At 38.7% G+C, this 14168-nt stretch overlaps 1 protein-coding gene across 1 annotated transcript in view; it reads left to right on the top strand.

Annotated features, from left to right (window-relative positions):
• The window catches only part of PFKL (phosphofructokinase, liver type), a 46803-nt gene that overhangs the window by 30881 nt on the left and 1754 nt on the right, over nucleotides 1–14168 (top strand). Inside the window, exons 11-21 of the mRNA XM_060768017.2 lie at nucleotides 286–350; nucleotides 2563–2626; nucleotides 3946–4092; nucleotides 4784–4854; nucleotides 6829–6916; nucleotides 7606–7758; nucleotides 8372–8536; nucleotides 10322–10383; nucleotides 11454–11565; nucleotides 13177–13276; nucleotides 13539–13644. Of these exons, the coding sequence (XP_060624000.1) occupies nucleotides 286–350; nucleotides 2563–2626; nucleotides 3946–4092; nucleotides 4784–4854; nucleotides 6829–6916; nucleotides 7606–7758; nucleotides 8372–8536; nucleotides 10322–10383; nucleotides 11454–11565; nucleotides 13177–13276; nucleotides 13539–13644 (1133 nt within the window). The remainder of the gene's footprint in view (nucleotides 1–285; nucleotides 351–2562; nucleotides 2627–3945; nucleotides 4093–4783; nucleotides 4855–6828; nucleotides 6917–7605; nucleotides 7759–8371; nucleotides 8537–10321; nucleotides 10384–11453; nucleotides 11566–13176; nucleotides 13277–13538; nucleotides 13645–14168) is intronic.

Here is a 14168-nt window from a genome sequence, read left to right as displayed (position 1 = left end):
ATGGGAGCTGAAGTTCAGCAAGTTCTAAAGGGATGTAAATGGTTTCCCTTGGTCTTTCGAATACAGTGTTCTTTTTTCTTGGCTTAAGTTTTCTAGAAGAAGGTTTTTTTTGTCATTTCTTTCCCACTCCTCCTTTTCCAGTTATGTTGTTTTCTCTTTTCATTTGACTGTCTCTGGACTTGTTTTTGAGCTTTCTAAATAGGAACGAACAGAATTAATGCCATTGAATTAGATTTCTGTTATGGTTTCTGTCACTAAGACCCCTGCTGTTCTTTATCTTTATAGACCAAAGATGTCCAGAAAGCCATGGATGAGAAAAGATTTGATGAAGCAATCCAGCTCAGAGGGAGGTGAGAGATCTCTTTGGAATCTGAGAGGAAATTAAATTTTCTTCATCTGTTTATGTTGTAAGTTCCTTCACATGAATGAAAAAGCAAGTTGCAAGCCCAAAATTTGCAACATATTGTGGCAGATCTTTGAAGTCAGTTGAAAAATCAATGCATTTTGAAGTCTTAGCTTTTAGAATTGCAGAAGCTGTTTTTCCTTTTTTTTCCAGCCTTCTGTAACATTCATACAGCTAAGTAGTTAGTAGCTGAGGTGGTGCAATGAATTAAACCCTTGTGCCAGCTGAACTGACGTGAAGGTCGGCAGTTCGAATCTTCAAGACAGAGTGAGCTCCCATCTGTCAGCCCCAGCTTCCCATGCGGGGACATGAGAGAAGCCTCCCACAAGATGGTAAAACATGCAGGTGTTGGCAATGTCTCTGCAGACTGCCAATTCTCTCACACCAGAAGCAACTTGCCGTTTCTCAAGTAGCTTATGACATGATTTTTGAAAAGCTAAGTATTTGGGAGGGTTTTTTTTTTCTCCCAGTGGACTTTATACACAGCCAAATAACATTTCTCAGTGTAACTGTATCTGTGCTGCTAATGCAATCCAGGCCAGTTTGTTGAGATCAAAAGAGATCATGCATGCAAGGGACAGTGTCTCACCCCATCACATACTTACTAAACTGGAGAGAAAAAATATACAAGAGGAACCTGTGGAATGGTGTTCTTCAATATTGTGGACGCACTGTCACTGCTGTCACACACGCAGGCACAAATACACAGACCAGTTTTTCAGTTCTGGTCCCTCTCAATTGCCAGCATAAGGGATTAAAGAATATGCTCAAATGTTCTAGCCCTTGAATAAAAATGACCAAGCACTTGAACATTTTGCATTTCAGGACTGTTTGTACAAAACCCACCTATTTTGTGCATTTTTCTTTTTGTTAATTTTTTTGTTGCTAAAAATGGCTGAAATGTGGAAAATAACAGACAAAATGTGAAAATTCTTGGTAATCTTGCCAAACAGGGTGAAGACTTTTGAAAGCCTCTATTCTTCCATAAGAAATTGAATCAAGTAAAAATGTCCATTTCTGCCACCACTTGGGTACATTAATTCTGTCTGGATAGTTTTGTTTAGTTTTCTCCCTCATAAGGTTTTTCTCCCTCAAGATTTTTTGATGTTCCTCTGAATCTGAATTTGTTCCCGTCGTATGTGGAATGGAGACAGTTTGGCTACATAAAAGGAAACACCTCAAAACCGGAACATTGTAGATACATGGCATGATTTTACTTTTATTCTGGTCATGTCATTCTTCTAAGGAAATTCTTCATCTTTTTAGGAAAGAATTACAGGCGTAAAGGTATTTCCTGTCACCAGTGACATTGCCTGGTAGTAATAGCTACATCAGATTAGATGATACATCACCCAGATTGTTTTAAAGATGGGTGTAACTTTTAAGGAAATGACTGATAATCTCTGAAATTATAATTGATTTTGAATATAATCTTGAGTTCCAAGGAGATAATTGAGTTGACTAGTAACTCAAGTCTAATTTTTGAAAATAGGTATTTTTTATCCTTTATTTAAATGTCAATTAAAGCCTGAGAGTTTTATTTAGATGCTCAGTTAAGAACTCATTCATCTTAAGTGGAATATATTGAAATTTTCCACAGATCTATACCAAAGTTTTTCAGGAAAATAAATAGAAATTTTACACAGCGGGTTAAACTGCTGAGCTGCAGAACTTGCTGCCCGAAAGGTTGGTGGTTTGGATCCGGGAAGCAGGGTGAGCTCCCGCTGTTAGGCCCAGTTTCTGCCAACCTAGCAGTTCGAAAACATGCAAATGTAAGTAGATCAATAGGTAATGGTGTTCCATGCAGTCATGCTGGTCACATGACCCTGGAGGTGTCTATGGACAATGCCAGCTCTTCGGCTTAGAAATGGAGATGAGCAATACCCCCCAGAGTCAGATACGACTAGACTTAATGTCAAGGGAAACCTTTACCTTCACTTTTACACAGACATAGACTCTCACACACAATGCATTTCATTTCACATATATATCCTGATAGAAAAGGTCAGGTTTTCATGGTGTCACCTTTCACTTCTTTGAAGTGTTTCTAAGTCCAAAAGTACCAGGGAGAAAAAGAGAAACTTCTCATACATTAGAGATTTGGGTAATGTCAGTGAAATGCTTACAATGTAATATAATTGAGATGTTTATTTTTACAGGAGCTTTGAAAACAACTGGAACATTTACAAGCTTCTTGCACACCAGAAACCAGCACATGAGAAGGTGAGGAGTAGCCCACATTCAAGTCCCTGTTTTGCAAGTGCTTTGTTAAGGGCTTGGAAAAGTTACTATTTTGCAGCCTAATTACACGAATCCCTCAGCTAGCATGGAAAAGTAACTTTTCATGTTCTGCTTCTGATGTAGAAAGGAATAGCTGTAATCTTTCTGAAATTTTTAATAACTCCTTTTTGCAAGGCTGGAGTTAGTAGATATCTAAAATCTGACAAAAATGCCAAATATAGGTCCATGTGCAAAGATGAAATAGATGTGCTCAAAGTAGTGGTATGGCCCACACAACAAGTGGATTGTATTGTTAGAATGAAGTTTAAAAGCTCATGAGTAAATTGCACTTAATATATGTTTAAGCAAGAATAGTGAAAACAACAGGACAATGCAGTGGTTTCCTTCTCCCCTGGAATCAATAATTTATAATAGAATCCATACTGCGTGTTCAGTAGAGAACTGTAATTCTGGCCAAGAAAGAAGGACTCTCTCATGGACATCTCTGTTTTCCAGTTGAGGACCCTTACATTTTAGAGCAGTTGTTTACATATCCAACCTCTCTGAACAGAGTTGGATGTGTTTCTACAGACAGGGAAAAGCTGCCACCAGTACTAGAAATTTGCCTTGACCTATTCTACTCAAGATATAAACAAAAGAATACAAAAACAATATTTTGGTTCCTACAGGAAATTACAGTAGTCTTAATGTATATCCCACCCCAAGGCATAGAGGACATCCCTCCCCCAATTATTTGCATGTAGATGCAAGGAGGTAGAAGCATGTGGAAAGACGTGAAGTAGCTATGTCCCTGCGTGATTTGTTTTTTTTAAAATTATATTTTATTGAGTTTTCCAAGGTATACATAAAACCAAGGAATGGGAGAGAATTGGGATAGAGGAAGCCATGGAAGTATTTTACCCTCTGCTAAAGCCAAGGCTTGGGCAGAGACCTGATGGAATGAAGCAATGGTCATTCAATTTAGATGGCTTAGTAGAAAGTGAGGCAACCCAGAGATAACCTCCATCACTCTGTGCTTTTCCCAGACTCTTCAAAATACTTACTTGAAAAGTTTTAGGGAAAGGTATCTATTCCCCAGGCTTCATTTTTTCATAGCCTCTAAAAGCAGATATAGAGAACATTTGGGTCTCCAGATGATGAAGAATTTTGGAAGATTTAGACTCCCCCAAAGAGAGGGCCAAGCATTTCCAGTGGTATCTTCAGGGCAGCTTCCACATTTCTGAGACTATTAGACTAATAACTTCAGTGGTTTTTTCAAGTTCTCTTGGCCTGCTTATTTCTCTTTTCTGCCTTCTGTACAGAGCAATTTCAGCATTGCAATTCTCAATGTGGGAGCCCCTGCAGCAGGAATGAATGCGGCAGTCCGGTCAGCTGTACGTATTGGAATTTGCCAGGGCCACACAATGTATACAGTGAATGATGGTTTTGAAGGCTTGAGCAAGGGGCAGGTAAGTGTATCTGATGAACAGGAAAGAGATGTTTACTCCTGTTGAATTATTAGCCGTATTTCTGTTTCCTTCCCACTAGAATATCCACAGACAACATTCATTTTGCAGGTGCCCTTCTAAAATATGATGAAGTAAAATGTGTGAAATGTTCTCTTTGATGAAGTTTCTTGGGGTCTCTGTGACTTTTTATTGGTGCCAACTCAACATATTTTATTATCTCAGGCATTTTACAAATTACATAACTGTTTTTAGTCCTCTGTATTCTCCGGGTTATGGTTTTGCTGGTAATTTTAGTGTGGTTTTATTATGTAATGCAACCTTCCTGCTGATTTTACTTTGTACTACTTTATTTTGTGCTATCTTAATATTGTTTTGTTTTGGTTTTACATTTTAGATCTGAGAGGTAAATTTTTGTGAACTTTCCAAACAGCTTTGATTATAAGGCAGTCTAGAAGTTCAAATTTCTAAAATTGAGGGTTTTTTTAATTGAGTTTACTGTTTCCATTCAAATATGAATGATATGACAGGAGAAGAAATGGCTACTGGCAGATTCTCAGGTGACAAAATACCAGTGTGATCTTCGGTTATTAAAAGGCATTGTAATTGCCCCCCCATTTCCAGGGTCTGGCAGAACATGTTAGCTGTGATTGAATTACCTATAAGGGACTTAAGTGCATTTTCTCTCTCATAGATTCAAGAGGTGGGATGGCACGATGTTGCAGGATGGCTGGGCCGTGGAGGATCCATGTTGGGAACCAAACGGTAAGTGCTATCAAATCCCAGAAAAGAATTGTATCCAAAGAGGGTGATAATACCACTTTTGCATTGGTTCTCTATTCTCAAGTCTGATGTGCCATTTGTGGAATGGCCCTGGCACTTATGGAATGCTTTCATGCTACCTGTTTTTTCATTGCATGAGATTGTGTTGATGGTTCTTCATAAAAACTCCCAAGTTTTAACCAATCCCATTAGCCTGGTGTAACGAGGCCACTAATTTGTGAAGAGTTTGTAAAGGAGCCACCACTTTGTAAGGGTTTATTAATTTGATAGCGTAGCTACTAGCTAGTGATATTGACTTGGTCTTTCTTTAATGTGTAGCGTGACTTAGCTTAGAAAGGAATTGTAACAGAGACCGGGCTTAAAAAAAAACAGTAACAAGTTTATTGAAATGTAGAAAGAGCGTGATGGTTTCAATGTAACTTAACTCTTAGAGGCACATATCTTTATAGGTTACATTTGTAACGTTTCTTAAACAGCTCTGGAAAGAATTCTTTCTTCCACTAAACATGTTTCAAATTTATTTTTCTTCAAACTGTTTCTTTTTTTGATAGATTACTTCAGTTACAAGCTTATTCTTTCTTTGCGATGTTTCTGTTGCAATAGAGATTCTCACTGGGTTTCTCTCACCCTTTCTCTCATACACTACTTATTAATATAAATAAGCCAACTCAACTTATCTAAACTACTCAGGCTAGTAATGCAACTTTAAATACTTACCCTTTAATACATCTATAATTATACATAACTACAAGTTAAAAATTTGCACTTCACCACACCTGGCTTGTCCCAGGAGATAATAGGTTTGAAAAGGGAATGTAGTCCTGCTGATAGCAATAACTATGGATTCCTGTGTAACATAATGGCATTAGTATTGATTGGTTTTGTATAGATTCTATATGTATGCAGATATATACCTTTAGTATTTATTTGTAGTATTTATATATCATGATATAATGAATCTCGAGCAGTTTGTGTTCAAATATGTATGTAACATAAAACAAAAACAGTCTGAAATAATAATTGTTAAAACAGTCTGACAAACTTTCAGTGTTTGTCAGCCTATTTTTAACAATTGTAGGCTATTGTCAGACTATTTTAAATATTCTTATTTCATAAGTACAATGTTGACACTTAGTACATCATTTCCAGGAGAAATGTGTTGTGACAGGTAGATAATGTACAAAACTGAAGGATGGCACAGTTTGATTTGCTTCTTTGCAATCAACATTTTCAGCTGTGCTATAAGATTCCTCAGTGTCTGTAATATTCCATCTCACTTGTACAACTATATTAGTTAAAGATTGCAATCTCATGGCAAAAATGATAAAATGCTTTTTTACATTACATTTCCCCCTTTCCTGTACAGATAGTGTTATACTTGTAGAATCAGAATAATGTATTAACTGAGTAGATTATTTTCTCCAAAGGCAGCCTCTTGCTTTGTTCTGGAGCAGATGATTTGCCGCCATATTTTAATGGGCTGATTGGCTATGTTTCTCTGAGCATATGAACCTTTTCCAAGACCTTTGGAGAGTGTCATCTGAACTATACGCTCTAGTTATTAATTTGAACAAAAAGGGAACAAATGGGTTATTTAACACATTTCCTCTTTTTATTGTTAGTCACTGAACTATTTATTATAGGAGAAGCAATATAAAGAGCACATTGTTCCTGACTGGTGTCTCTGCTCACTTGCCAAAGAACATATTACTTGAAAGGCTGGTTATTAGTGCATCTTATCTTTGCTTTGTATTATTATCTGAAACGTGAAAGGTTGCAAATTGATTTGAGAAATTCCAGAGGATTTTTCTACTTTTTTCACAGAATGGGTAGTTCTTTTTTACGTTCACTGTGTAAAGGTAATTATGCTGTAAAGGGACTCCCTTACAATTAGGATTATGAATGGCACACTGTGATACAACTTTTAAAAAACGTGCTTTGTTTGTGTTTTGCCAGAACTCTCCCAAAGACATGCATGGAAAAGATTGTTGAAAATGTTCGGAAATTTAACATCCAGGCACTACTGGTTATTGGAGGATTTGAGGTATGGAGAAACGCATTAGGTCTTTGAATAACGGCTGCCTTTTCCTTTTGTCTAAGGCCCTTTCTACACTGTCCTTCTATCCCAGGATCTGATCTCAGTTTATCTGCTTTGAACTGAGTTATATGAGTTGCCACTGCCATCTAATCTGGGGAAAGCAAATAATCTGGGATCAGATCCTGGGATATAAGGACAGTGTAAAGGGGGCCTAAAAGAATTAGGAAAGTTATATTTGCCATTGTGTTGGTACTTCAATGTGCAGACAAAATGCAAGGCTAGAGTTGACTAATTCCAGTGATTTTTGAGGAGATCCTCTGGAACAAGATGGAAAACTAAAAAACAAAGAACAAATCAGGAAGTAATCAAAAATTCCCTTTGCTTTTTTTTAAAAATGTTATATATATTAAATAAATATGGTCCTAGCTCACTAGAGAGAAAAGATTGTCAATCCCCCTCACATTCGATATACTGAGGACTACTAAATTACTATGTTTCAGATACTTTTGAATTGATAGATATCTAGAAATTCAAGTTTGTTTAAAACAAGTACTTCCCACCCAGCTCATAGGTTAAATCAAAACTCTTTGTTGTGAATCTCGAAAGTGCTAGATTTCAGTACTATCAGCAATCTAGGCTTAACTATGTGCCACACTCTGTGTTTCCAGCTGTTGTTGTTGTTTAATCTTTTGCAGGCTTATGAGGGAGTACTACAGTTGGTAGAAGCACGTGGACAGTATGATGAGCTTTGTATCATCATGTGTGTGATACCAGCTACCATCAGTAATAATGTTCCTGGCACTGATTTCAGCCTGGGATGTGACACAGCTGTCAATGCTGCCATGGAGGTGAGCTAGGACTGGTCATAGCATTCCGGGGATAAGAGATGTTCAGACCAATTGCTTCAATCCAGTTTTCCTTGCAGTTAAAAAAAGATATTGAGAAATTGTGTGGAGCAGGAACCTGCATTAATTACTATATTAACTATTACTAATATATTAATATAATATATTAACTATATTAACTGCTGTCATTCCCTGTGAAGAGAGGAGATCCATTCCTTTTGAACATTCTGCAAGCAGCATTCAGCACTTTTTCTAATTTCTTCTGAGTGAATAAATTATGCAAAATCAGCCACTTAAAATATTTGAAATGTCTCTGCATCATAGACTGATATAAAGTCATTATAATACTTATTTTCAGCCTTGTTCCTAACTTGGAATTCTGCTTTTGCTGTCTTTATACATTAAGTTGACCTCCTACTTGAACCCAGTCAAGATTTTTCTGAATGGTTACTGTAGGTTTAAATCCCTTCCACATATGTGTACAGTCAGCGGTTTCATTCCCAATACTGTAAACTTTCCTTGCCTCTCTGCCTGACGTTTTCCACTGCCAAGGGTTTAATGCCTCAGAACATCTGGCTGACTAAATATTTGTTTTCCTTCTTCCCTTGCCATACAGAGCTGCGACCGCATCAAGCAGTCTGCTTCGGGCACAAAACGACGCGTGTTCATTGTGGAAACGATGGGAGGCTATTGCGGCTACCTGTCAACAGTCACTGGCATTGCAGTGGGAGCTGATGCTGCTTATGTCTATGAGGAGCCTTTCACTATTCATGACCTAAAGGTATGCTGGTGCTGAAGTGTTCTGTATACAGTAGTCTTGTTGTGTTGTGTTGTTTTGTGTAATGGAGCAAAAGAAATGTTAAATGTGCTGTGGTCAAGATGCCCCCTTAACATGGAGGGAGAGAGAATTTCACAACTGTGTGGCTAATGGAAGTGAACTGACTGAAAAAGATAGACGACATTGGCCCTTTTGTAGTAGCAACCCCAGCAATAACAACTCAACTGAAATTTAAAAGGAGGATCCAAAAATGGATCACTCTTCCCTACAACAGGAAACCTTTGTTTCCAAATTCAAGGGGCAATGGAAATCTAGAAAATTATGATGGTGAAGTGAACAAAAGATATTCCTTGAATCAATTTGCTAACCATAGACTTGTATACCTATATAGCTGGAACCTAAGACAAAACATTATGTTACCCCCCCCCCCCCATTTCTTACATATAGTCAAGATATTGGAGGAAGTTGTACCACTTGCATTTTGAAGAGAATATTTGCGAAGGGGGAAGAAATGCCTGCATTTAATTTTCTTGTAAGAGCTGCTTAGGGGAAGGAGCAGGGTGAGTGTGTCAAGGCATTCCCGTAATAGCAAGTCTCTAGTTTGTGAAATTTTATACTTGTGCCTTTTGCCAGACTGAAAAGTTACTTTATTAAACACACATTTCTGGTGAGTACACTGAGTACTAACTGTCCATCCATATACTCCTAAAAGTTAAGAAAGATATCTCAGATAGGACACTTCTAGTTATCAGTTGACATCCCACATTGCAGATCATAGTATTATGTTGTGAGACTGCTGCTATGTATGTTTGATAGAGATGACATTACAGTGGAGTGGGGAAGATATTATTTATTAAAGAAAAAACAATTTTTTTGTTCTGTCCCCCTCACGTACTCTGTTAACTGACCATCAAAAGTGTCTAAAATGTAGTCTACTCTACTTGAGCATACTGTGGTTAACTGCATTCCATAAAATAGGTTGAAAATACCAGAAGGTAGCATTCAGATATGGGGCTGCAGCGGCTCAGTGAGTTAAACCGCTAAGCTGCAGAACTTGCTGATTGGAAGGTCAGCAGTTCAAATCCACAGACAGGGTGAGCTCCCATTGTTAGCCCCAGCTTCTGTCAACGTAGCAGTTCAAAAAATATACAAATGTGAGTAGATCAATAGGTATCGCATCAGCAGGAGGATAACGACGCTCTATGCAGTCATGCTGGCCACATGACCTTGGAGATGTCTGTGGGCAATGCCTGCTCTTTGGCTTAGAAATGGAGATGAGCACCACCCCCAGAGTCAGACATGACTAGACGTGATGTCAAGGGGGGACCTTTACCTTTTAGCATACAGATAAACACTGGTCCCCTTCACATAAGCAGTTTAAAACTAAATTAAGTTCATACGATAGAGGAATTGTAAGCTACTTCATATTCCCATAGTAATTAAATCAGTTTTCCTGTATTATGACATTTGATCTCATAGTTACAGACAAATGATTGTGGACAAGAGCAAGCTATGATATGATGGTGAAGATTTATCTCGCTTTGATATTTCTGTCCTCTCAGTATAGTCATTTTTTTAAATGTACTAGAACGATTACTGGTATTATATCGGCTTATTTTCTTTGGAATTTGTTCCATTGATTTCACCATAATTGATGTTTATATGAACATGTCAAAACAATTATATCTTATCTCATTTTCTCTGTAACTCAGACATTTCCTTCTTTTGTGTAAAATCTTCAGGAAAAAGTGAATTGCATAAAAACTATTGCTCTTTGTATCTTTCCAGGCAAATGTTGAACATTTGACTGACAAAATGAAAACAGACATTCAGAGAGGACTAGTACTGCGGTAAGGATCCTGAAATGACCTTGCTTAGTAAATGTTTAGGGATAACCTGAGATGGAAAAAAGCTTAACTGAACAATTTAGTTGTTCTTAATTGGAATCTAAGCTGTGATATTCTGACAATGATGATGCCATTCTCCTCATCTAGTACCCAGAAAATACGGAAGCAAATATATTGCTCTCAGTAGTGTTAGGGGGACAGATCTAGATCTGTGGAAAACAGCTGCTGATAGTACAGAACACCATCAAACGCTGAACCCTAGGGTTAGCCTGTCTCTGTGTACTCTGCTGACCCATTCCTTGGGCTCTTGCCAGGACGTGCAACTCTCTAACGTGGCTGAATTCAGCACAAATGAAGGTATTGCAGCCTAGAAACCTCTTTAACACTGAAAAGAGATGGGTGGTGTGCAAATGTGATGAGAGTGGACTCGGCTTCATGCCAGGTGGGGGTTCCATGAACTCCACAATAGTCCTAAAATAAAAAATGGAGAAAAATAAATCTTAAGTGCAAGGCCAACACAGTGAAGCCTGCTGTGTTACCATTGTCCAGCAGCTGGTTCCATGATTTAGTGTGTACGTACTACATTGACATTTGTCAGGTGCTCCCAAAACCTTGTTTGTCACATGGGCTGCTTAAGGCCAAAAGTTGCTAGCATTCTATTTTACCCACTAATGGGGCTTCCTTTTTACTTCCTTTACCAAGTATATATTTCTCTTTTTTGTACTTTAATGTGAAGGACAGAATTAAAATATCAGTCTGTGTGAACACTTAAAAAAACCGAATAGCCAAATAGAAATTCAGCGCAATGCAGCAAATTAAAATGCTAAAATAACAATGTCTACATTTCCCTTCAAAAGGTTAAGTATTGTTGTCTTTGGAGCTACAACCAAGTAAGCCCAGACCTTTCCTTTTTCTGAGAGACACCCAGGAAACCAGACTAAGCCACTGAAGACTTACATTTTAAAATCAGCACCTTTAATAGGATCCAGCATATTTTATATTGCCTTTTATGCAACAGTTGTAATTGCCTAGTGCCTAAAAAGTTTTTCTTCTACCTTGTGTTTTCTTTTTAGAAATGAGAAGTGCCATACACACTATACAACTGAGTTCCTGTACAACCTATACTCTTCAGAAGGGAAAGGCATATTTGATTGCAGGATCAATGTTTTAGGCCATCTTCAGCAGGTATGTGAAGTGGGATAGTGGGTCAGCTCTCAGGAGAGACACATCATTGAAGGCAGATCTGATTTAAGATTAGTGGTGGAAGAAAAGAATAATGGCAGATGATACCTGTGGAAGAATTACTGCGTGAACATATGGATAGACCTAACTTACTAACGAAAGTCTATAATTAACTTATTATACTTTCCTTTGCTTTCTCCCCACACTTATGGTATAAAAGTGTGAAAATGATTTTTTTTAAAAAAACATGACAATGATGGCCATGTATAAATATATGAAGGGAAGTCATAGGAAAGAGGGAGCAGGCTTGTTTTCTGCTGCCCTAGAGATTAGGACGCAGAACAATGGCTTCAAACTACAGGAAAGGAGATTCCACCTGAACATGAAGAAGAACTTCCTTATTGTGAGAGCTGTTCAGCAGTGGAACTCTCTGTCCCAGTGTGTGGTGGAGGCTCCTTCTTGAGAGGCTTTTAAACAGAGACCAGATAGCCATCTGTCGGGGGTGCTTTGAATGAGATTTTCCTGCTTCTTGGCAGGGGGTTGGACTGAATGGCCCACGAGGTCTCTTACAACTCTGTGATTCTGTGATTTTATGACTAAAAATAAATATATGTTCTCCTAATAACTAGTCAGCAATCTCTGCCACATTAGAGCCTTGGTGTTCATAGGGTCTGATTTGAGTTCTGCATAAAATAGTTTTAGCTAGTATCTTAGTGTCCAACATCAAGCTAGTATATTCCAATCATGAAACACTAGCTTCAAGCCATAAAATTACAGTCAGCCCTTTACATTGGCTAGGTTTAGGACAGAACTCATGGAAAATTGGAGTACTAACTGAATTTTTAAAATGCTATTTTTTAACCTGAGAGAATTCATATCTAGAAATTTCTAGGTCTTCTGTCACAACTTAGTGGCTGACTTACACCAGATGTTGAAGTAGAATCACACTGAAGGATGTAGAAATTCCTAAAATGGTGTTCTCTTTAGCAGTCTTTAGCATGATCCAGCATGATTCTGTGCTCAGTTTGTGGTAGAAGTTGACCATAGACTCACACTGGAGGACCTAGAGCAGTGATGGTGAACCTTTTAGAGACTGATTGCCCAAACCTTGGGGGTGGGATGGCAGGTGGGTGGGATGGCAAGTGAGCAGAATGGCGATCTGGGGGAAGGCGAGTGGGGGGTGATGGCAGGTGGGCGAACAAGCAGGATGGTGAGCAAGTGGGATGGTTGACAAGTGAATGGGATGGTGAGTGAGGGGCATATGGGCAGGTGGGCTAGCGAGTGGGGTGGCAGGCAAGCAAGTAGGTTAATTAATGGGGCAGACAAGTGAATGGGATGGTGAATGGGGGGGGGGGGCAAGCGAGTGGGCATGCCAGGAAAGAGGGCCAAATGTATTGTCTTTAGGGAAGCTGGAGAGCAGAACTCTATGGATATGCATCTATTATCTCTGGATATTTGGGTTTCTGTGGCTGAAGCTGAAACAAAAATACTAATTTCTCAATTATATCTGGAATGACTCCATAATTAGATTCAGTTATGCCTTTGAAAGATAATGCCACATGGTGGGGGACCTTTCCTATTTCTCTTCTTTCCATTTCCTGTCTATGTTTCCAGGGAGGTGCTCCAACTCCTTTTGACCGGAACTACAGCACAAAGCTGGGTGTAAAGGCGGTACTGTGGATGTCAGACAAGCTGAAGGAATCCTACCGTAAAGGTATGTTAAAAGTACTGCCTCCAGGGTAAAACACCTTTGCTGCTGTATTCTATATAGTAAGGAGAACAAGGATATTCAGAACTTTGAGGGAATGCACCTGTTGCATACAGCTTAAAGTAGTTCCATTGTAGCTGCCCTCAAAATAAAAGTTATTAATCATCCTTATTTGACTCAAGACATGGTTATTTTGCAGAAATATATGCTGCCTTTCTTCTGTAGACTTGCCTGCCACTTCAGATAAAATGCCCTTCTTTTTCCACAGGCCGGGTATTTGCCAATTCTGCAGACTCTGCCTGTGTAATAGGCCTTCGGAGGAAGGCTGTGTCTTTTAGCCCCGTGACTGAGCTTAAGAAAGTCACAGACTTTGAGTAAGTAGTTTTCCTTTCAACATCCAAGTTGTATGATGTGAGACTGGTGATAGAGAAGATACCTCTTGTCAGAGTATATAATACAGGTCTCATACAAAGGACAGGTGGGTAAATCAGCAGTACTATTTAACCAACGTATTGTTGAAGGCTTTCATGGCCGTAATCACTGGGTTGTTGTAGGTTTTTCGGGCTGTATGGCTATGTTCTAGAAGCATTCTCTCTCGACGTTGTATTTAATCAGCATTCTGTCAGATCTGTCACTTTACTGCTCAGCCTTGTTGCTCCCATTTCTAACTGCCTGTGTAAAGTAGAAAATGTAGATAGATTTCTTGAAGCACTTAAATACTGAGCAGCATAGTGGGCTTTTCATCTGTCTTCTAATTGATGCTTAATTTCAAAAAGAGAGGGTTTTTTCATGTCAGGAGCGACTTGAGACTGCAAGTTGCTTCTGGTGTGAGAGAGTTGGCCATTTGCAAGGATGTTGCCTAGGGGATGCCTGGATGTTTTACCAACCTGTGGGAGGC

This window comes from Anolis sagrei, chromosome 3, assembly GCF_037176765.1.
Source record: "Anolis sagrei isolate rAnoSag1 chromosome 3, rAnoSag1.mat, whole genome shotgun sequence".
In the NCBI taxonomy this organism is placed as follows: Eukaryota; Metazoa; Chordata; class Lepidosauria; order Squamata; family Dactyloidae; genus Anolis; species Anolis sagrei.
Note: the sequence above shows the minus strand (reverse complement) of the source record. Positions and strands in the feature narration are given on the sequence as shown.